Source organism: Arvicola amphibius, chromosome 5, assembly GCF_903992535.2.
Source record: "Arvicola amphibius chromosome 5, mArvAmp1.2, whole genome shotgun sequence".
NCBI lineage: Eukaryota > Metazoa > Chordata > Mammalia > Rodentia > Cricetidae > Arvicola > Arvicola amphibius.
The window spans coordinates 13,453,884-13,477,881 of NC_052051.1; the positions used below are offsets into that span (position 1 = coordinate 13,453,884).

The 23,998-nt window shown below is 51.6% G+C and overlaps 1 protein-coding gene across 1 annotated transcript in view; it reads left to right on the forward strand.

The window, feature by feature from the left end:
- Positions 1–23,998, forward strand: part of Cdh22 (cadherin 22) — a 66,122-nt gene that overhangs the window by 8,419 nt on the left and 33,705 nt on the right. The window contains exons 2-3 of the mRNA XM_038331699.1: positions 215–509; positions 14,790–14,909. Of these exons, the coding sequence (XP_038187627.1) occupies positions 215–509; positions 14,790–14,909 (415 nt within the window). The remainder of the gene's footprint in view (positions 1–214; positions 510–14,789; positions 14,910–23,998) is intronic.

Genomic DNA, 23,998 nt, shown 5'->3' on the forward strand with positions numbered 1-23,998 from the left:
GGTGAGAAGGCCTAGGCAGAGTAGGGTGAATCCCAGGCGAAGAGTTTGTGAGGGGTGTAAAGCTCTGGTTGGTTCAGGCACAGCTTTGGACCTCTCTGTGGTCAGCTGAAGAGATGTGCTAGAGACATGCCCCATGGGACTCTGTTGGGGAAGGTGTCAGAGAAGAGCCTCCGCCTCCCCCAGTATCCACCCTGCCTTCCTCCTGCCTCCTCAGATCCATTCTGATTCCGACGAAGGCGATGGAACCATCAAGTACACCATCTCTGGCGAGGGTGCGGGGACCATCTTCCTGATTGACGAGCTGACAGGCGACATCCATGCCACCGAGCGCCTAGACCGGGAGCAGAAAACCTTCTACACACTCAGGGCCCAAGCCAGGGATCGCGCCACCAACCGCCTGCTGGAGCCTGAATCAGAGTTTATCATCAAAGTCCAGGACATCAACGACAGTGAACCACGTTTCCTGCATGGCCCTTACATTGGCAGTGTGGCCGAGCTGTCACCTACAGGTGGGCTGGGGGGGATGGATGGGTGAGGCCTGGGGTGGGGATGCTCCCAGCGTGAACTGATTGAGTCCTAATGGGAGGGACAGGGCAGACAGAGTGACTGTCCCTAGGACACAGAGGACAGACAGGAGCAGGGCACCTTCCCTGGTATATAGCTGGGCAAAGCCCACACTCGACCTCAGCTGCACTCATACGCCCAGCCCCCACGTGGACATGGCCTGTCTGTGGACTCAGTGACAGCTAAAGGCTCAGATACAGCTGCACAGCCAAACCCAGTTATGCATGCAAGCTCAGCTAGGCTCGTGCATGCTGTGTGCTCAGAGACACAGCCCCAGAGGCCAGCCATGTTTGACATGATCGTAGTTCTTCTTCAAAGTTCAGCTGCACACAGATGCAGCCCCTGCACAACCGCTGGCTTGTCTCCAGGCTAAAAGGGCAACAACCAGGCCAGTGCAGATTCTGACACGATCTCACCCCTGCCCATAGCCACCCACCCCAGGCACAGGAGATGGCCCTCAAACTAAGCAAGCTACTGGAAAATTCAGTCACCACCATGAGCACAGGGGTAACCTCAGCAAGTATCATCTTGCTGGGGCACTCTTCCATCTGGGTGCAGCTAGGGACACTTGACTGGGATGCCCCAGCTAAGAGACCCTGCTGCCTGGGCACTTCAACATACACGAGACACTGAGAGAATCAACTACTCTTTGCTGGGTGTTGCTGCAAACACCTAGGCGCACTGCACACACTCAGCCTGTGCAGGTAACAAAAGAAAACACACAGCTGCCTGTAGATGTAACACAGGTCTGCTCAGAGAACATCTGCATGAACAGTGTGCCCAGACTAAATATAGCGTGTCTCTGCCCCACCCACAGACACTGACTGCCCAGTGTCTCTAGTGGACACTGACTGAGTCATGGGTTGTGGGTCTGAAGCGGCTTCCTCTTTCTCACCATATTAGCCAAAGAGGTCCGCAAGTCAGGCAGACAGAGGACAGCATCCTGGGTCCTAGACTGTCCTCTCCTGAAGGTGCAAGCTGGTTTGGCCTTTCTTTGCCTCTCCTGCCCTTTGGTTGCACATCAGAAGCCAAAAGGCTTAGATATTTAGGGGACGACATAGTCATCCCTGGTGTATCTGGGATGGACCAAATTTGGCTCAATAAGCAGATTGCTGGTATTCAAAGGAGAATGTGGACCAGAGAAAATGGTGGGAGGACCCACAAGGAATAATGGGAAAATAGAGCGGTGGAGGAGTGAGCCCTGCTGACATACAGGCACATCTGTGTTTGATGTGTACATGCTTGCTGAGAGAGACATCAAAACCTATGTGTTCCTATGACTGCTCATATGTTTGTTGACATACAGTATCTATTCAAAAGAAATCTGTTGGGTACCTACTATGTGCTAGTCATGGCACAGGAGGCATTTCTACGTATGGACAGACAAGAGTCCATACGCTCACACATAGCATGCTCTGGCTAGAGATGACAGACGCTAATAAACAGAAGAATGATTGGTATGGTAAGTCCTCTCAGAGGTGATGCTGAGGCGGTGAAGTGGGAAGATGGGCACTATGGGAGGATGGAGAGCCAAATGAGCAAAGGCCCTGGAGTTATGTTCCCTGAGTATCACGCAGCCATCTAGATAATAGTTAGGGCTTGATCTTTTATTCTGCATATGCTAGACAGGCCATGATGACCTTTAGGAGAATGACAGGGTCTGTCTCATTTTTAACATGATCTCATGACTGTTCCATGAAGAAGTGACAGGTATGGGGAAGGCAAAGCCAGGAGCTGGTTGCTCTAAAGAGGGATGCTGCGGTTATTAAGATGAGAAACGGTGGTGGCTCCACTCAAGGTGGCATTAGAAGGGACGCAGAAATGAGGTCACTGGTGCCTGTGTTTTGAAAGCTAGGCTGAAGGCGTTTGCTAATGGATTGGATGTAGGATGTAAGAGGGAGAACTCAAGGCTTACATTGGGGATTTTGACCTGAGTGGTGAACTTGATGGAATTTCCATTTCTTGAGCTGGAAGAACAGCTCTGGGAGATGAAAGGAAAGAGGGAGTTTGGTTTCGGGTGTGCTAAGATGGAAGGACTCATTCGGAAGCACAGCAAAGATCCTTAAACTGTCGCTCGAATAAACCAATTCACTGGGGAAGTCTGGACTGGGAAAATACCCAGGAGGTTGTCAGTGGCAGAGACCCAGGACATTCCAGAGTTGCCAAGCGCTTAAGATGGGAACTGTGTAAATGGAGAAACTGGGATCCAGGGAACAGTGTCGTGTCCAAGGTCACGAGCAAGCCAGAGGCAGCTAAATTTCCTGACTCTGCGGGCCCAGCGTCCCTTTCCATTTACTCTCAGGCCCAAGAGGACGTGGTCTTCTCTACCTTTTCCCCAAACTGGCATGTGTTTTTTTAATTAAAAATGTACATATCTATGATATATGATATATAATATGCACAGGTGCATGCAAGCCGTGGGTATATGTGGAGGTCATCGGGCAACTTTGGGGAATTGGGCCTTTCCTCCCACTGTGGTTCTGAGGATTGAGCTCAGGCGGGCAGATCTGCAGGATAAGCATCTTTTTCTACTGCACCACTTCACCAGCTCAGACCTTGCTTTGAGGCAGGGTCTCTCGTTTCTACTGCTGGGCTGTGTACTCCAGGCTCACTGGCCCTGAGCCTCCAGTCGACTCTCCTGTCTTTGCCTCCCATCTTGCTGCAAAGGTGCTTGGATTACAGCGGTGTGCTGCCACATCCTGCTTTTATGTTGGTCCAGGACTCAAATTCAGGTCGCCAGGCTTGCCTGCCCAGTACTTTCCCCTACTCAGCCGTCTCTTTGACTTGCATACGCGCGCATAGAAAAGACCAGAAAGCTGGAGAGAGCTGACGCTATATGGCTAAGTGACTTTCAAGGGAGCCTTAGGAAAATTCTGTCTACCATACTGCAGAGATCGCCTGGGCTGGGGCAGACAGAAGAAGCAGGCTACCTTGGCCACACTGGCTCTATCATCCCCACCTCATTCTCACCTGGATAATTAGCATGCCAGGTCTGTTGTCAAGCACCCCACGGAACAGGTGGGAACACCAGGGCCCAGAGGGAAGAGAAGGTGCATTGGATCCTGTAGCCAGTGAGGGCTGCAAAGGAGCCTGCCTTCAGTGTCCAGGCTGTCAGAGAGGCGAGGGTCTTGCTTCAAAGATGGGGAAGCTGAACTCAGGAGAAGGACACGGGTGCATCTCAGGTCCCAGAGTGTAGGAAGTACTGGCCTGAGTCCCAGCCTGAACTCACATAGCACTCAGAAGAAAGGGTGACTCACCCTGGACAAGCTGGGGAACCAAAGAGGGGGCGGGAAAAGGCAGGAATTAAATTAGTTGATTTATTTGAGTAACTTTTTGAAGACGCGGATCCGGCACTGGGTGCTTCATGGAGACTCCAGGCGGCTTTGAAAATCACTCACAATTAACTGAACCTCCTGATCCTGGCTGAGCAGGGCGGGGCAGACAAGCGGCAGTGGATGGGGCAGCTTCCGAGATCAGAGGGAGCAGGGACGCAGCTTGCGACATGAAAGGCAGCTGTGCTTGCAAATTAAACCACTCAGAGCTTAAAAGAGAAGGGAAGTGCGCCGGGGGCCAATGAACCACGCTTGGGGAGGGGGGGGCATGCCAGCCCACGCTGAGGCCCGGACAGCAAAATGAGTCCTCAGCAGACAGTTGGCAGGCCTGACACCCCCTGACCTTGAGCAAGCCCCTGTCCTCTTCCCGGGGTCAGAGTTCATTGCTGAGCACTGGGGGCAGGGGTCTGCCATACCGCAGGCACATGCCAGGCACTGTGTCCTGCACTGAGGATCACCAGAAAGCCATACAGTAGGGTAAGGGAGTGACAGGAACAGAACTAGTTGGAATTTAGTAGAAATTCTTCCCCTTTTCAGGTCTGTGCTGTAGTGTCTATGTATGCCTGTGTGTGTTCGAGTGTGTGAGTGTGAGTGTGTGCATGACGCAGAGCATGGGCACAGGTCAGAGGTCATCTTTAGTGTCTTTTGTTTGGTACTGCATGGCCGGGCAGGCTGGTTTGTGCGCTTCTGACTGTTCTCCTGCCTCCACTCCCCATCCCGCTTTAGGTGCACAGGGACTACGAATGTGCACCATCTCATCCAGCTTTATGTGGGTCTGGGGATTAGAACTCAGGTCCTCATATTTGCACAGCAAGCGCCTCATCCACAGAGCCAGCTCCCCAGCCCCAGGAATTCTCTTTTTATGAGAGTGTTGAATCACACACTGAAGGAAAGGAACTGAATGAACGAAGCAGGGTTTTCCAACTCTGCTGTGTACCCAAATTACCTGGAGAGCTAGTTAATGCAGGCTGCCACATCTATCCCCCCAGGGCTCCTTTCTTCCTTTCTTTTTTGCAGTGCTGGGAATCAAACTCAGCTCATGCTTGCTAGGTAAGTACTCTACCGTGGAGCTCCACCCCAGCCACACCCCCAGGGTTTCCCATCCAGCGAGCCTGACTGTTAGAAATGAAAACAATTCCCCTGGAGCTGCTGCTGGGTTGGGTACCACATGTGAACTGCCACCACATTCAAAGGACATTGTGGCACAGGGAGCTAAGGGTGCAAACACCCTGGGATACGCTGCCCTTGTTGCGTTTAAGGATTGCTGGAAGAAGAGAGGGGGAGGCAGCAGACAGTGCTTGGGTACCTCAGGGAAAAGGGTCATAAGATGAAGTACTTAGGACTTTGTGGTTTCTGGAAGGTTTTCAGTGGCAGCTGAGCGAGATAGGGACAGAGATGTGACATGATCCAGTGTTTATTTTAAAAGATTGACCTGGCTATTTGTTAATAGACCACAGAGGCAGGGATGGAAGGAGGGAGGTGAGCGAGGGCTCCAGCTGGGCAGGTGGCAAGGGTGGGGAAGGAAGAATGCCGGTGTGTTTCAGAGGCAGAGCCCACGGAGGTCAGTGCATAGCTGGATGTGGGGGAGAGAGGCAAGAGCTCTGAGCAGCTCAGTGTTGGAGCCTCTGTGGAGGGAGGAACAAGTCTGGAACAGAGGTCATCCTCTGGCAGGTTAGGACTGGGGTATCCGCCATAACCCAGGTAGAGATACGTGAGGGGTACCTGGCTCTGAGCCTGCTCACAGAGAGTCCCAGCTGGAGACGCATCAGCAGAGGAAGGGATGGAATCTTGGGGCTTTATGAAGGTGGCAAACAGTGACTTGGACAGGGAAATGCTTACCTCTGTGGTCTTTCAATGTACGGACTGGGGGCCTCCCTGGGGTATCACAGCCTGGCTCAGATACAGTGAGAGGCTGTGTGTGTCTTCTTCTTCATGGGTTTCCAGGCCCAGTCCTTGATATCAACTGTATGCAAGATACTGCACTTGGCACCATTGAAAACACAGAGCCTCAGCTGGGTGGTGGCGGCACACAACTTTAGTCCTAGCAGTCGGGAGGCAGAGGCAAGGTCACCCCGGTCTACAGAGAGAGTTTCAGGACAGCCAGGGCTACACAGAGAAACCCTGTCTCAGAAAAAAAAATGAAGAAGAAGAAGAAACAAAAAAAGAAGGAAAAAAATGCAAAGCTATATTCAATCAGTGCTTCTTAGCCACTACTTTATTCTGGGCCCTGCAGGAAATGCAAAGAACAATGAAACCCACCAGTGTTTATTAACACCCGCTCTGTGCATGGCGTCCAGTGTGCTTGACTCCAAAAGCCTGTAATGAGTCATCTGAGGACAAGAACATAGCTAATGTTTGCTAGATAGAAAGTGAGCAGACACTTTGGATTCCTGGTGCCCACTTCACACCTGCTCTGGCTGTGCAGGGTGCACAGACAAACGCCATCATCCCAACCTCAGAACAGCGATGAGGCAGTTTCCTCTCTTGCAACTACCTGGATCAATTGGTAGTGACTGGAGAGTCTGACGGTTTCATTTGGGCTCAGCAGAAGGGAGTGCCACAATAGATTAGTGATGTCTGCTGTGAGGTTAGGGTGGGGGATATGGTGTACAGCACAGTGGAACTGGTGGCTGGACCATGGGATTGGAGTGCAATCGAGTGTGGACGCCGCAGGCCTCTGCTACAGTCCCATTCCCTTGGCTCCCGTTCCCTGTGAGCTGCATCTCTAATGGGTCGAAGAGCCTGTTTTGCAGTACAACCGGCGCTTCTTGGGATATTCGGTAAATAATAGCTATCAGCTAACACTGCTTTCACAGAGCGATTTGCCTTTATCCTCCAATCCCGACAATAAGCAGGGCAGGTGTTACTGTCTTCATTCTGCTGACGAGGAAGTAAATGCAGTGAGAGATAAAGTGGCTTGTCGTCGGGGCTGAGACAGAACTTGGAACCAGAACTCTTCGTTTCTGGACTCAGCAGCCCGCGCTCTCTTCAGGGGAACAGACACGCCCCTTCCTTTCTCAGTGCTTTACCACCGGAAATTGTTCTCACACCACGCATTTCGCCTCATCCTCCGTGGGCTCCCTTCTAAGTGCTGACACCCCCATTTTGCAGCCGAGGAACCCGAGGCCCGAGGGCAGAGTGGAAATAAAAGTGTAAGGGTATGCATGATGCGCGCATGCGCTCTGTCTTCCAAATCTGGGGCTTGAGTGGGCGGTACAGGAAAAGAGGAAGGCAGGAGACAGGGTGGTTCCCGAGAGGACCGTTTGCAGGAGGCTGAGGGTTTCCACTTGTCCCATCTACAGCCAGAGAGAGTGTGGCTCAGCAGCCCTCGGGCCCAAGCCAGGAATCAATCGCTGGCCTCGGCAGAGATGACTTCTAAAGATGTTTTTAATTAAAGTCCAGGAAGATCTATATGTGCCACATGTTCTTGCCTAGCAACAGCACTAGCTCTTACTCCCCGCTGGAGGGACAGTGGAGCAGGAGGTCTCTGGTGGGGACAGGTGGCAGAGAGGGGGCCCTGCCCTTCAGAGTTGGCCCCCAGGGACCCCAGGTAATCTGGACAGGGAGGAGCGTGCCCATGCACCCTTGGCTCTCCCATCAACAGCTACTCAAAGGCTGGCAAGGTGGCCCAGCAGGTAAGGCGCTTGCTGAGGAGGCCTGATGACCCGAGCTCTGGCTCTGGGATCCATGTAAAGACAGACGGAGAAAACCAGCTCCACAAAGTTGTCCTTTGGCCTCCACAGGCATGCTGGCCACGACACACATGAATCCCCACAGTGTGCACCACACACATAAAAATGAGTACTTTTTTTTTTATTAAGAACTTTTTAATACAATCTTTTCTCATTTTACATAGCTATTCCCCTTTCCACTCCCTCCCCTTTCTCCCACTCTACCCTCCCCCCTACCCGCATCCATTCCTCAGAAAGGGTAAGGCTTCCCATGGAGAGTCAACAAAGTCTGATACTTTACTTTGAGGCAGGACCCAGGCCCTCCCTCCCTATATCAAGGCTGAGATGTGTGCTTCTAGATGTCAGTTCAAGGACTATTGATAAATCCTGGTCCCACTGCTAGTGGACCCACAGACTGCCCAAGCCTCACAACTGTCCCCCACATTCAGGGGGTCTAGTTTGGTCCTATGCAAGTTCCCCTGCTATCAGTCCAGAGTCAGTGAGCTCTCACTAATTCAGGTTAGCTGTTTCTGTAGGTATCCCCATCATAGTCTTGACCCCTTTGCTCATATTATCGCTCCTCCCTCTCTTGGGCTGGTCCCCGGTACTAGGCACAGCGCTTAGCTGTGGATCTCTGCATCTGCTTCCATCAGTTGCTGGCTGAAGGTTCTATGATGACATAACCATCCTGAAAGAGGTACCCAAACCCAGATAGACAACCATGGTATGTACTCACTCATAAGTGGATATTAGACATAAAGCAAAGGATAACCAGCCTATAGTCCATGATCCCAGAGAAGCTAGGTAGCAAGGAGAACCCTAAGAGAGACATATGTGGATCCCCCTGGGAAGGGGAAACAAACAAGACCTTCTGAGAAAATTAGGTGGAGAGAAGGAAGGGTGGAAAGGGAGGAGGAGGGGAGGAGAGGAGGGAGGAGGAGAACATGAGGGAACAGGATGCTCAAGAAGGGGGAAGGACAGAGAGGGAGAAAAAGGAAAGCAGTGTCTTGATTGAGGGAGCCATTAACAGGCTAATGAAAAACATGGCACTAGGGAACTTCCCAGGAATCCTCATGGATGACCCCAGCTAAGTCTCTAAGCAGGAGTGGAGAGGATGCTTAAACTGAGCATCCCCTGTAATCAGACTGAAAAATGAATAAAATTTAAAACTAAAACTAAATAAATAAAATAGGAACAACCCATTCAACATGAACACTGTCTCTGTGTTAGACCCTGGGCCAACATGGCACCCAGTGCAAAGCTGATAAAACCGCCATCCTTCCCTGAGGGGTCTACCACGCTGGGGCCTTATAGGTGCTGAGTGAGTGAACGCAGGTGAATTATAGGAGACGGCTCAGCCCGTCAAGTGTTTGCAATGCAAGCATGGGCACTGGAGTTTGGATCCCCACCACTCATGGAAAACCCAGAACCAAGGTTCTACCTCCCAAGTCCTGGGGATTGCAGGGACAGGAGTATCCCCATGGCTTGCTAGTCAGCTAGTCTAGCTGAATTGGTGAGGCTCCAGGATCCATGAGAGAGAAACCTTTATTTTTTTGTCTCAAAACTTAATAGTGAATAGAGACAAAAGAAGACACTCTATATCAACCCCTGCCCTCCCCCATTTAGCACATTTGCCCTCTGCCACTGGCCAGATGGTTGTTGCAGATAGTGACATCATCAGTATCCCAAACAAACAAGGCCACTGACTCCATGGTGACGGCCTCACTGCGTGCTGAGCAGACATAAGATCTTGTGGGCTTTAGTGTGGGGTATCAGGAAAGTTCTTGGGCGGTGGTGGGGGACCATATTAGATACACACAAGGCTTTGCCTAAATGTACAAGACAGTGACTGGGATCCATAAGGGAAGATGGGGTGAGGGAAGCATGTTCAAAAACTCTGCAAAAGGGTCCTTCACCTCTGGTTTTTCGAGATAGGGTTTCTCTGTGTAACAGTTCTGGCTGTCCTGGAACTCGCTTTGTAGACCAGGCTGGTCTCGAACTCACAGAGATTTGCCTGCCTCTGCCTCCCAAGTGCTGGGATTAAAGGCATGCGCCACCACCTCCTGGTGAGTCCCTCACCTTGTAAGGTGAGACCTCACCCTTCTGTCCTTTGCATCACATCACATCGCCCTCGCCCCACCCGGTTCCTGTGTAGTGCCACCTCTATTCCATTTGACTCTTTCTGTGACTCTAGCTTACCGCGTGTCTTGTTTCTACCTCTTTCTGCCACAGCGGCTGTTCCAGTTTTGGTCTCTAAGTATCCATCCCTCATCTCTCCCTCCTGACCCACTTTCCTGCCCCTCCTCTTCTGTGTCACCTCCCCTGTTGCTGGTCCCTGAACTGGCCTCCTCCTCTATGCTGCAACCTCCCTTTGCCTTGCAGCCAAAGCCGGGTGTCCCCTGTGGATCATTCATCCACATTAGGGCACCCCAGCTGGGCAGCTAGAAGCAAGGTCAGGACCAGCCCAGCCAGCCCACATTATAAGTGATGATCCAAGAGGGAGCTGAGAGGAGGCAGGAGGGCGGAGTTGGAGAAGGGGTTTGTTTCCAGTGTAATCTGAGTGTTCCCAGGGACTCGACAAGTGGTTTTTAAATTTTCATAGAAAGCGTTCGACGTGGTGCTAGCAGCAGCAGGGGGTGGGATTCTGTTTTTATAAATGTTGGAGAAGTTAAATGTGAGCCCAGGGTATCCCCAGGCCCAGCAGGGTAGCAGAGGAGGTAAGAAGAAGCTGCAAGATGACAATTAGAAACATCTTCATAATAATGACACTTGGTTGCCTCAGCAAGGGGAGGACTCTGAGCTTTGCCAAAGCACTTAATCTCTTTAATCTCATTAAGGGGTCTCCACAACCTGGATGCATGAGGGATAAAATATCATGGACTCTTTACAGATGGGAACCCTCTGAGGTGGGGTTCCTGCAGCCATGTGGGGTACCTAGGGAAGAACTGAAATGAGAGCAGCGTCTAGCTCTACCCCACACAGACCACCTTCTCCAGGAGCCTGCTGGGTGGGACCTCCTGTACCCCATGGACAGCCTGTGTTAACAGACTAGCCAGAATGAATGACATCAGAGCCATTGGGATAAATCAGAGATGAATCACAGTTGGGTCCCCTCTCTCTGGTGTTGGTGTCCAGGGCTCTTCTACTGGGGCCAAGAACATAGCCCTAACTGCCTCCTGGCTGGCCAGAGACCAGAAAATGAGCCCCAGAGAAGCACACACAACATATTTGGCCCACTAGCCTCTTAAATCCATCACCTCTAAACCCCAGAGTCTCAAATTACACAGAGGGAAACAGGCCAAACAGAAGGAAGACTTGCTTGGCATGTAAGGGTGAGGACACACTGGGATGTGGTGCCAGAGCCTACCTACACTCTGTGGAAGTGTGAGGGACATCGTCCCTTAGAAGGTCCCACTTCTCTCATTGACCTCAGCAGGGAAGAGCTTTGAGGACCTAGGGGTACAACAAGGCAGATTTGCTGTTCTTTTTGATGTCACTTTCAGTGCAGGTCCAGTGTGTCTGGAGAGTGACATCCTGGCCAGGAAGGTATGGGCTGGAATTGCTCTCTACTGTGTACTGGAGAAATGACCTCAGGATGTCATTGAGCCTTGCTCTTACTCAGTTTCCTTCCTGGTTCAGTCAGGGGTGAGGTCCATGGTTCACCCATTCTGAGTCCTGCAGGGAGCTTGTAAAAAATGCCCTTGCCTGGGCTTCGCCCGCAAAGTCCTATTTAATTGGTCCAGGGATGAGGCTCCGTGTCGGTTTTATTTTAAAGCTCCCAGAGGATTCTAATGGGCGGCCAGGCTGAGTCTGTGCTCTCTAGGGACCAGACTTCCCATATTTAACATTCCACATGAATACCTGAGCCCTGAGATACCGTTTATACAAGAATCAGGCAGGTGGCCCTTCCTAGTCCAGTGCTTGACTTAGGCGCTTAAGCAGCTCTCTAGCAGGAGGACCGAGGCAGCACCTTGGACAGCAGCCCTCCCTTCTCCCCAGGCTGACCTGTCTGGGACAGGTTGACTTGAAAAACCTGAATCCCACTCCCATCTTCCTCTCCTCTTTCCTCCCTTCTGCTTCCTCAGAGTCTTCCCTCTTCTGTTTACCGATTTATCTCAACTTCTATCAATCCCTTCCTTCTACCTGGATGGCAGAACACATGAGTTTGGACATAGATCCATTCTGGGTTTAAATCCTGCCTCACGGTGTGCAGGCCTGTTGAACTTGGGTTGAACTGTCCTTGGTGCTGAACACGGCGATCTGAGTTCTCGATGGGATCCCAACTGGGCAGAAAGTACTCTTAAATTCTGCCGCCCAAATGAGGAAACGGAAGCACTAAGAGGCAAAGAGGTTTATCACCCAACTCAATCTTAGTTGACTCATCTGTAAAGCGAGTTTTTTTGTTTATTTCTTGAAATGGGACCTCACTCTGTAGCCTGATCCGGCCTCAGACTCAGGGTAACTCCCTGTCTCGGCCCTTTGAGTGCTGGAATCACGCTGTTGATGATCTGGTTCTGGAGATCTTAACAGGTCTAAATGCAAGGCTTTTGTGTGGCTTTACATACATGTGATGATGTATGTAAAGAGCTCACAGCACAGTAGGTGGTATGAAGTAATTATTCTGTGTGTGTAATGCTACCACTGTTGTTGAGTAATAAATATGGCCATGGGTTGCCACTCACGAGAGCTACACACTGATTTTTAGAAATTCTGTGGGCCATTTGACACCACGTCGGTGGTTTGATGCTGGGGCACGGTGTGAGCGCTTACACAAAATCCAGAGAGCGAGATTTGCTCCCCAGCCACCCCTGCGTCAGTGCCACAGTTAACACGTGGTCTGAGAGACAGAAGAAGCATGATGGTGCTTTGTAAGCTGCTTGGCAGAAGCTATGGCCGTTGACCTTAGGGATAACCCCAAGGTGACCTTACAGCTACCTCCAGCCCAGCACTCTTCTGTCTGCCAGTTCTGGGGAACTTCTGACTGGTGGGAAGGGGGTGTGGTGTAAGAAAGTCAGGGCCACGGTGAATCACTGACCCTTCACCATCCTCGTGTGTAGGCATTAACTGGAATGGCTGCCATAAAGAATCCCGGATTGGGGAAATGATGCTGGCATCCCTGAGGGAATCCCTGGGATGCAGTCAGGGAAAGAGAGAGTGAGCTCAGCCATGTCCCCAGGGAGTCACTCAGCCCAGCATTGTGACTTGTTGGTGGAATGGAACGAACAGGCAGGGAGGAGACAGGGTGGCTCTGACTCGGAACGGTTACAGCAGCCCTGTTTACCGAGCACCCATCTCAAGCCTGACACCTCGTGTATCCTTCTCCAGTCTCTGTGAGGGAGACCTGGCTGCACCACTATACACAGCCTGAGGTGGCCTCCCGAGACAGCGACCTGCAGTTAATGGGGGTCTTAGCATCTGCTGGGTGCTGTTCTTGGTTCTGAAACAAAATGGTTTGTATTCTCAACAAGATCTCAAGAGCTTAGGAGGGTGCTGAGGCACAGAGGAGTTCATGGCATGTCTCACATCAAGGTCCATCAGTGGTTAAGGCTCAGCACAGTAGACCACTTTCCCCAAAGTCACTGCGCCTGTGTTGACACTCAAAAGGACTTTGGCAGTGTGGTCCTGTGTTCAAACTCCACCATGTCATGCATGTCTGAGATGCCATATGGACTTAGATGGGATAAGAGGCTTGTGCCTCCATATGCAGTAGATGCTCAACAGGAAGTCATTGCATCCCTCCTCTGTAACCAGGACTGTGCCCTTGGCCCTGAGTTGGCAACCCATGGTCATCAGCATCATAGGGAAGGGCTTGTCCTCTCTCTTCGACTTCTTAGGGCAACTTGGATGTGGTTGGCAGGGAGCTGTAGCTGACAAAGAGAGGCGCATTGCAGGGCCCACTCAGGAGGCTTCGGCTGGGAGGGGAACCCAGAGAGGAAAATGAGAAATGCAAAGGAGTGAAAAAAAAATACGTGTGTCTGTCTGGAATGATGGAGGCCGGAGAGGCGGGCAGCGGGCTGGGCTCTGCAGAATTGCTGCACTAGCACTTCCTGACTCCCTCATTAGCCAAGCAGTGAACTGGCCTCCCCTCCCAGCAGGCCAGGCTGCTGGCCCAGAGAGCCCGGCTTAGCCTCAGGAGGGTCTGACCCAGATCCCAACAGGGCATCCAGCTGAGGACACCACCCAGACATAGGGCCTCTGCCACTTCCCCTTTGGGCCATGTCCTGATCACCCAAAGCTCTCTCTAGATGTTTCACCTCCTCCTATCCCTTTTTAAAATTTTTTTTTTTCTGGAAAGGTTCCCATGGTCTTTCTGTCTGCCCTTCCCCCACTGGTCCAGCCTCACGTCCCAAGCCCTGCTTTCATCAAATTGAACATGATGTCAAATTAGAGCCATCTCTGGGACAGGCCGAGAGAAGCTCCCAGTTTAATGAGGCAGCGTCGAAAATCAATAACTTAATTGCCGCTGTTTGATGGACTTTTATCCAATTTATGCTCTCCCCAGCAGCCTACGTGCAGAGCATGAGGAAAAGTGTGTGTGACTTGACGGGGGCAGTGCTGTCTGGGCATCAGGGGGAGGGGCAAGAGGGCATCATGGCCACGGCTTACCAGTTTCCAAAGGGAAGCCAGCCGCTGCCATCCTCCTGCCAGCCTCTGAGGCCTGGTGGGCTGGTTGGAGTTTCCACTCTCTTTGCTGCTGCAGAGATGGAAGACAGGTGGCAGAGTCCAAAATGAATCCAGAGGGGCTGGAGTGACTAAAAGCCCCCCGGGGGCGTGCTTTCTAGTTCCAACTCTGACTGTGCCTCATGACTATGGAGATAATGACTGTTCCTCTGCTTCTGCCTTTGAGGGACTGCCCTTAGCAGCACAGCAGTGGGAAGATCAAATCCACCCTCCCACTTGCCCTGCAGACCAAGGGCTGGCATTCTGCCCATTTTGGAAGAGAAACTGGGATTCCCTTACTAGTCCTACCTCTGGGAACCAAGGGGTACTTAAATACAGATATAACCCCATGGTCATGTGTGTCCCTACGAAGGCCATAGGTCGGGAAGCAAGTTGGGCCTCCGTGTAAGGACAGAACTGTGAAGTGGCTGACCAACGACCTCCGGTAGATTCCCCAAGGGTCTCCCCTCTCATGATTTCCCTAGGGTGGGGAAGGGACAGGGCCACAGAGCTCCAGGTGACCACTGTATGACCATTGTCTTGCTTGGTCCCCCGGGCCCAGGCACGTCTGTGATGCAGGTGATGGCCTCTGATGCGGATGACCCCACTTATGGCAGCAGCGCCCGACTGGTGTACAGCGTGCTAGACGGCGAGCATCACTTCACAGTGGACCCCAAGACAGGTGAGGATTGGGGCTGGGGCAGGGGGCGGGGCCAGAGAGGTAGAACCCATGGTGGATCGTCAAGCCTGCTGACCCAGCTGCGCTGAGGAAGCACAGAGAATGTGAAGGCAGGCGTCTTGGGTTCCAGGAGACTCTGGGGATGCGGGAGGGTGGGCAGCCATGCAAGAAGACAGAGAGCATGGGAAAGTGGGCGGAGTCTTCTGTAAGAAGAGGAGGAAAAAGGAAAGGCAGGAGGCACAGCTGTCTATACCCTGTAAGGACCTCACATGTCTGAACTTGGCCCCCTTGTCATCCGGGTGTGCTCTGGGGTCCCAAGTGTGAACTTGGAGGAGCTCCTTTCAGGTGTGTATTGAGCTCTGCTCCCATAGCAGCTGTTGACTTGATGGAAAGATGAAGTGACACTTCCTTCTTTACCCCCCCCCACACACGCACATGCACCACCGAGCAACAACGCAGCCCCCACCATCCCCAGCTTCCCTCACTCCGAGCTTAGGTGGTGATGAGTCTCTGAGGTCCCTGGGAGAGAGAAGACAGCAGCTCAGTGGCTCAGAGAGGCAGATGACTAAGCTGAAGTCACACAACCAGGAAGAACTGCTGACAAGGATTCCAGCAGGACATTTCACCGCCCAGGCATAGGAAGAAGCCACGACATCAGCCTCAGGGCAGCCATCAGATGCCATGTGTGGCCCATGGGACTGTAGGCGTGGGGTAGGCATTCACTGGCACAATTAGGATTTGACGAATCCAACAAGGAAACATAGGTAGAGAGGCAAGGGAAAGCACCCATGGAGAGGGCATGGTGCAGGTGAAAGCTAGGGGTGGGGACATGGGCAGACAATGTGTCCAGGCTGGCAGGGCTCAGGAGCTCAAGTTGATTCTAAGGGCAATGTGTGGGGGTGTGCGTGATGGATCTGGCTTTGGTTTTTTTGTTCATGTGTTTGTTTTGTTTGGTTTGGGGAGGAGAGGGAGGGATGTAGTCTAGGAGCTCAGTTTAATTGTGTTCTCTTGCACATAATATCTTCATTATTCTTACCTCCTTGCAAAAGCAGTACATTTCAGGAAAACATTCAAACATTAAAGAAACGCTTAGAAGAAAGTGCTCCACTCCCTGTCCCCAGCCGCCGCAGCCCCACAGGTAGCAAATGGCTGGTGTGTGCAGCCTGGACAATCTTAGACTCCTTCGCTTGAAAAACATTAAGTCATTTTGAAAATAGATAGAACATCTCAGGGTTCAAAATTCAAAAAGTTCAAATGAGTATTTAGCAGCAATCCTGCACCTCATCTGGTCCCCAAGCCACCTCGCCTGTGTCCCCAAGGCAACCAATGTAATTTTCTTGTGGATATTTGCAGAGCTGTGCTATGCATGTACAAGGAAATAGGGCATGTGTGTTTATCTTCTTTGCTTTACATGGAAGGTAGCTATAGACACACCATACACAGAGCTTGCTGCTTTGCTTAACAATACATCTTGAAGATGGTTCCATATCAGTCCGCCAAGAGCGCCCTCATTCTTTTATTTAATGCCTGTTATGGATATACTGAAATTTATTTCACCCGTCCCCTCCTGATGGACACGTACCCTGTTTCCAATCATTTGCTACAATGAACAGTGCTTCCACGAATAACCTCACACATACATCATTTTCTGCCAGTGTGAGTGTATCTGCAGGGTAATTTTCAGGAAGTAGAAATACTGGGTCACAGGACACATGCATTTGGAATCTCTACAGATAATGCCTAGAGGTTCCAGATTACACTCCCCAGCCTCAGATTGCCGTGCCCAGGTCCCCTCCTCCTCACCGACGCTGTGGGTTCATTGATGACTTCTGAGCAGGGAAGTGACATGTTCAGGTTTTCATTTTAACAAGATCCCTTGGGTGGCAGCAAGTGAGCTTGGCTAGGAGACAGGAATTGGAGGCAGAGAGATGCCAGAGCCCAGGTGTCCAGCACAGAGCCCCCAAACACAAAAGTCAAAAGTACTTGGCCCAATACCTACTTGGACTCCTTAACACCTGGCTACTGGGGAGGCTGGAGTTGAAGGGTTGGGAGTGAGCGTGTGCTGAGATGCTGAAGAGAAAGGGCTCAGTGAGATCCTGCAAGGGTCAGCAGATACTAGGCAGGCTGGAGTCCCTGATTCCTCCTTTGCCCTACTCTCCCGTAGTCATGTAGGTCAGGGCTGCTTCCCATGTAAACAGGAGGAAGTAAGTTAAGAGGCATCTACAGGAGAGGGATTGACCAATGTGTCCCAGGGTCTGGAGCAAAGCTAACAAAAGGAGTGGAGAGATGGTGCAGCAATTAAGAACACTGGCTGATCTTCCAGAGGACCCAAGTTCAGTTCCCAGCACCATGTGGCTACTTACAACTATCTATACTCCAGTTCCAGGGCTTCTGACGCCCTCTTCTGGCCTCTGCAGGGACTGCATGCACATGGTTCACATACTCACAGGCAAGCATTCATACATATAAAAATAAATGGATATTTTTTTTGAGACAGGGTTTCCCTGTAGTTTCTAGAGCCTGTCCTGGAACTAGCTCTTGTAGACCAGGCTGGCCTCGAACTCAGAGGTCCGCCTGCCTCTGCCTCCCGAGTGCTGGGATTAAAGGCGTGCGCCACCACTGCCCGGCAATAAATGAATATTTTAAGATAATAATTCAACTTTAACTATGCAAGAGTTATGAGGGACAAGAAGAAAATAAACTTCTGGAAATTTAGTCTGTCCGTCTAAATTATAAACACAGAGCTATGAGAATGGTTGAGACTTTTGAAGTCTCCCTTGACTACCAGAGACTAGGTTAAGGGAGGAATCAGGGGCTCCAGCTTGCCTAATGTCTGCCCCTTGTAAGAACTCACTGCACCCCTTTTCTTTAGCATCTTCAACTTTAGAGCATACCCCTCACCCTGCACTCATGAGCTCGTGGGACACAGGGTGAGATCTCTGTGGTTCTCATTCAGATACAGACGGAGTAGTTGCTACAGATCAGTGTGTGCACTAAGCACTAGGGAGACAGCAGCAGGGTCATCCAAGACTGTGCTTCTGGAGCTTCTAGCGGAGAAAAAAATACAGAAAATAAGCGCTCTGGCCGGAGCACGGTGCTGGGTAGCAATGGCTTCCAGCAAGGAGTGTGAAGGATTAGATGGAGGTGTAGGAATTGGAGCAGACTTTTCTGTGACCTTGGAGTCATCCAGACCCAGATGAAGTGAGGGCCACGGAGATGTCTAGGGATGAGCAGTGAGGTCATGAGGACAAGGGGTGGGTGTTGTGTCCAGCACAGCCCTTGGTACCGGGATCTCTATGAGTCTGAGGTCAGCCTAAGCTACATAGTCACAGGCAAGAATAAAACTATGCTTGCTTTGGGGAACTGGGGGTTAGGAGGGCCAGGACTGAATCTCAGGAGGTGGCAAGGACAGGCAAGTCAAAGGTTAGACTCTGAGAGCAAAGAGACTTCCACTTTCTGAGGGACAACCCCCGTGCTCAGAAAGGGGTGTCCCAGGTGAGACTCCAAAGGCCAGTGAAAGAGCGTCTATTGGAAGCCAGAAAGGGGGCTCCTTTCAAGGCAGGTGGAGGAGCCCCAATGGAATCGCCGTTTGAATCTCAGCCTCTGGGTCTGAAAGGGTCCGCTCTGACATTTCCCAGGATGCATTGGACCTTCCCTCGGTACCCCAGCGTCTCTGCCACAGTCACCCTGGCACTACCGCCAGCCCCAGCCCGTTTCCCCAGCCAGGAATATTCTGCCGATGCGGGGCTATATTTAGCTGCTACTGCGAGGTACAGTCTGTTCTCGCTGCGCAGCTAGCAGGGAGCGGAGCCGCAACGAGGCCTGAGGGGAAGGTGTGAGGAAGGGAGGAGGGGCTGCGCCACGGGGCCCAGTGCCAGAGGAGGAATTAACTTGTGTGTTTTAAAGGCCAGGCCTGCCAGCCAGCCCCCCACAAGGGGCGACAGGGATGGCATTTGGAGGCTAATGAGGCATCACACAGGCTCCAGGGGCCCCCTGCAGCATCTGGAGGAGATAAGAGGGTTTGTGAAGACAACAGCTGGGACTTGGGACACTGGGTGTGGACACGGCAATGGGCAGTGATGACCATCTATAATTGCCAGCCCCTGCTTACCATCACCTCAGCATGAAAGACTCGGAAAGACTCCTTCAGAGATGTCATGATCTTGGCTAAAAATTCACCTGTGCCAGGGACAGCCATTGGGCCTAGAGGGGGTGGAATTCAGACTTGGTAAGCGTCTGTTGTGTGCTGGGTGCTGGGTGCTAGGGTTGGGGTGGTAAACCCTGCTCCTCTTCAACCCTTGTGAATTTCTGTTCGGACAGAGAAACTGGAAACAGCCATAGGCATGAGTGGGGATGGGCAGGATGCAGAAAAGGCCACTCAGGCGGTCCAAGTGCTAACTGAGCACTTTGCCCCAAGCCCTGTAGATATCCTTCCACTGATAAAAGATCACTGGGATCCCTGCTCCCTGGGGTTTGTCCATGGGGAGTGCCCCGCCCAGGAAGCAAAGAGAAAGATGTGGGGGGGGGGAGCCTCTAAAATGTGAGGCTTGGGGCTGAAGAGATGGTGTCGTGGGTAAAATGCTCTCTCTCCGTGCAAGCTTGAGGCTCTGAGTTCAGATCCCTCGAACCACGAAAAGTCAGACGTAGGTATGTGTGTGCAGCCTCCATGATTCCATAGTGAGGTAAGAGGCAGAGACAGGAGAACTCCCAGAAGCTTGGTGTATGAAGCAATGAATGAGTGACCCTGTCTTAAACAAGATGAGAGGTGAGAAGGGACACTCAGAGTTGTCCTCTGCCCTCAACAGTTGCACTGTGGCATGTGCGTGCCTGCACCCCAGAGCCTGCTCCTCAGTTGCTATGATAACACATCACAACCAAGACAGCTTACAGAAGGAAGGGTTGATCTGGGCAAATGGTTCCAGAGAGTTGAGGTCCACAGTGACCGAGCAGAGGCATGACTGCAGGAACAGCTGAGAATAACGTTTCTATCACAGTCAGGAAGCAGAGAGCACTCAAAACAATGAGAATCTTCAAAACCTCTGAGTCCGCCTTTGTGACATTGCCTCCAGCAAATCCACTTCTTCCGATTCCTCTCCAGACAGCCACCTACGGGGCACCAAGTCTTCACACACCTGAGACTTATGAGGAACTTCTCATTTGAACTACCACAAATGCTCTCTCGCACGTGTGTGTGTGTGTGTGTGTGCGCGCACGCACACACACACACACACACACACACACACACCATACAGACACACATACACAAAAGCAATTGTTAGGGGATGGAGAGATGGCTCAGTGGTTAAGATCACTGTCTGCTCTTCCAGAGGACCCAGGGTCAATCCCAGCACCCACCTGGCAGCTCATAACTGTCTGTAACTCCACTTCCAGGTGATCTGACACCCTCATAAAGACATACATGGAGGCAAAACACCAATACACATGAAATTAAATAAAATATTTTTAAAAAGCAATTTTTAAAAAGTAAGACATGGTCCTAGAAGCCCCGTCTCAGCAACCCCCAGGGCAGGCAGGCCATCTCTTTTCTTCTTGCTATGATAAAATGCCCTAAAATAAAGAAGAAAGAAAGGGAGGGAGAAAGAGACCAGAAAGGGTTTATTCCTATTTGCAGTCCATCACAGCAGGAAAGCAAGGCAGCAGGAGCTTGACGCACTGGTCACATTGTACCCTCAGTCTTGTAGCAGGAGAAGGAGGAATGCAAGCTAGCGCTCCTTCACTCCCTCCCCATCCTGTGCAGTCCAGGAATGGCCCCACCCATCATTAAGATGGGTTTTCCTAGCTCAATTAACATAATCAACACAATCCTCCACAGGTGCGCCCAGAGACCTTCCTCCTAGGTAATTCTGCATCCTGGCAAGAAGCTACCACAGTGGCTAGGCCCATTTTATGGACCAGGGAACAGACTCAGGCCCAAGAAGTTGCCCAAAGTCAGGGGGTGTGAACAGTGGAAAGACTAGCCAAGCCCATGTCTGACCCAAGCTGATCCTTTCTACAGTCCTCCTATCCAGGGCTGAGTGTTCCCAGCATATCACAGACCCTCAGCGAGTGTCAAGTGAATAAATGAATAAATGAATGAACGAGACCATGATTTGGGAACCTCGTACCTGCACACACCCTCCTGCCTGTGCACTACCGCTGAGGACATCCATCTCTTGGCATCTGACAGGGATTGGCTCCAAGACTCCAAAGCCGTTGGAGTGTAAGGTGGCGTGGTGCCGGCATATCGCCTCACGCATCCTGGCGTGTACTCTAAATCATCCCTAGAGCAGTGATCACACTGCACGGGAAGTGAGGGTAGGAAATCGGGGTCTCCCTCTCTTGTTCAGGGAACACCACTGAGGGGAAAGCACGCACGCAACAAAGCGCTACGCATGCAACAAAGGCTATGCATGCAGCGCAGGCGCGGTTATTTCCTTCATATTTTCCATATGGATTCGGCCGTATCCAAGGAGGATGAACCTGCGAATTTAAAACCTGCTAATGCAGGTACATGTCGTCCGTTCATCCATGTGTCCTCCCCCACCCCGCTATCCCCGCTAACTATTGAGACCTGGAGTCCACTTCCCCACCCTTGAATCTGGTGGTTCGCTTTGGCCCAATAGAAAGTGGTAGAAAGATGTTATGTAGATTCATGCTTAAGAGATCTTTCACACACACCAAAAAAAAAAAATACCTTTTTAACATTAATTTGTATATTCATTTTGTGTGTGCGTACATGGGTAGACATACGTATAGAGGGCAGCGTGGGTGTGTGAGAGAGACTTGGTTCTCTCTTTCTACCATGGAGGAATAGAACCCAAGTAATCAGGCTCACAGGCGGGCTCCTTTCCCTGCTGAGTCACCCTGCCAGTCCTCAGCCTTCAACTTCTGTTCTAGAACGCAGTCCTGAGAGCTCACAGAAGGATGCCAGCTTACTGGAGGGAGCGGAAGCCCACGTGTCTCTGCAGACAGAGGGAGGCTGAGGTCATCTTGGGCCTCTCAGCCAAACTGACCCTTAGTTTGACCCAGCTACATGAATTAGCTCAGGAACAGCTCAGCTAATCAGATTTCTCTATCAGTTATCTAAGGCCAAACTTTGTGGATCAGTGGTTGAGTCTTTGTATGGGCTAGTTTAGCGGATCTTGGGGGTCATTTGTGGACCAGCCCTTGGCTGTCAGCTGGACCTCTCACCATGTCCCTTTCTTTCTGGGTTGCTTCAATGTGCAGGGGCCTTAGGATTCCCAGAGGAAAGACCCCAGCGCTCAAGACTTTAACAGTCCTGACTTCTCCCCCTAAGCCAGAGCATATCACACGCTCAAGGCCATATTCAGTGGGCAGGAATTATCCAAGGTTGTGGGTACTGGGAGATAGATGTGTTTCATCAGACACTATCTCTATAGCAACTTCACATGGTAATGACTCTGGACAGTGGCCCCTGTTTCCCACTCCAGGATGTCCAGAGGCTTCCAAACAACGTGCTGTATGAGATATCACATCCCAAGTCTCTCTGGGGCAACAGGGAAACTAGCTGCATGGGGCTCCCTCCTCACCTACTCAGATAGAGCCAGACTTCTGCTCCAGTCCCCTCTCAGAGCTGGGGGTGCAGAGCTTGGAGATACAGGCGGCCCTACCTCCTGCTACCAGACTGTATTCAGTGTATCCCTACATGTAAAGTGTCCAGCTACTCAGCTCCCTGCTGGACATGGTGGCTCATATCTGTAATTCAGCACTTGGGAGGTAGAGGCAGGAGGATCAGGAGTTCAAGACCAGCCCGAGATACATGAGACCCTCTCTCAGCACAACAGAGTCAGCTCTCTCACTTGCCTTTCTGCCTTGGACCTTGCCTCTAAGCCTGGTGGCCATATACCTGTCTGCCATTTGTCCTTGCTCCCTGGAGCCGGCATGAGCCACCCGCTCTGGCTCCAACAAGCGCTGCCTTTCTCTCTCCCATCTCTCTGTCTCCCTCTCTCTTCTCTCTGGTTAAGGCTCTTTCCTGGCTTCTCTTCTCTCCTTTTTTGTCTCAAGAGGTCTCCCCTTCCCCAAATGTCTCTCTTCCCTAGTCTCTCCTACTGTCCCTTACTCCAGGTCTCTTTCTCCAGGGTCCTTGGCTTCTGTCTTTCTTCTCCCTCCTTCTCTTCTTTCTTCCCCTTGTGTTCTTTCCTTCCTCTCGCTGCAATCACAAAAGCAGACCACTCTAAGTACTGCCTGCCTCCTCTGGAGACACAATACACACCACACATCACACACACACACACAAACACACACACACACACACCACACGACTACCCCATAGCCTCTCCTCCTGTCCTATTACCTTTACTGGTCTCCAGAGACTTGGGGACATCAGGAGTTGGAGCACAGGTTTTATGGGGCGCATCCTGCGGCTGCTGGTGCATGACTCCACCTGGTGCTCAGGCCCAGGCGCCACCTGTCACCACCTGTGCTTGGCAGGTGGGAGGGGGTGTCAGGAGAGGCTCTGAATGCTTCATCAACTCCCCCTCCTGACCAGGGTCTTACACCGACAGGAAATGAGGCCTGGCCGTCTTCTCTGCCGAGTTAACCTTCAACATTCCCCTTTCTGCTTCCACACCACGGGCAGCTTGGAAGACGGTCTTCCCAGCCCTTCTCTGTGGCCTAAGCAGAGGACCCAGGCTTGGGGTGCGAGAGCGGGCCAGGGGATGAGCAAGGGTGCACACTAACAGGTGTGTGTGACTGCGGTCCATATGTATGAGGCACACACATGTACACTAAGAGTGGGATCCTTGGTAACTGTTACCTAAAGGTTAAACTCGAGCAGCTGCTCGGTACCAAGGTCTGCAGGTCACTAACAAGCCAGGCAGACACCCTGCTCATGCATACCAGATCCTGGGCAAACAGACCCACAGTGGGACTGGCTACTTGGGGCAGAGTCCCAGGGGCAGGTCTGGTCCACAAGTCAACAAGTAGTCTTCTGTATGTGGAAGTGTGTGCATATGTGTGGCAGATGTTAGTCTGTTGGTGTGTAGAGGTCTATGGGGGGGATGCAGGGAACTCATCTGTCTGTGACTATGCACTGTGGGAATGTGTGTGAGGTGCCTGTGTGTTAAGTGTGC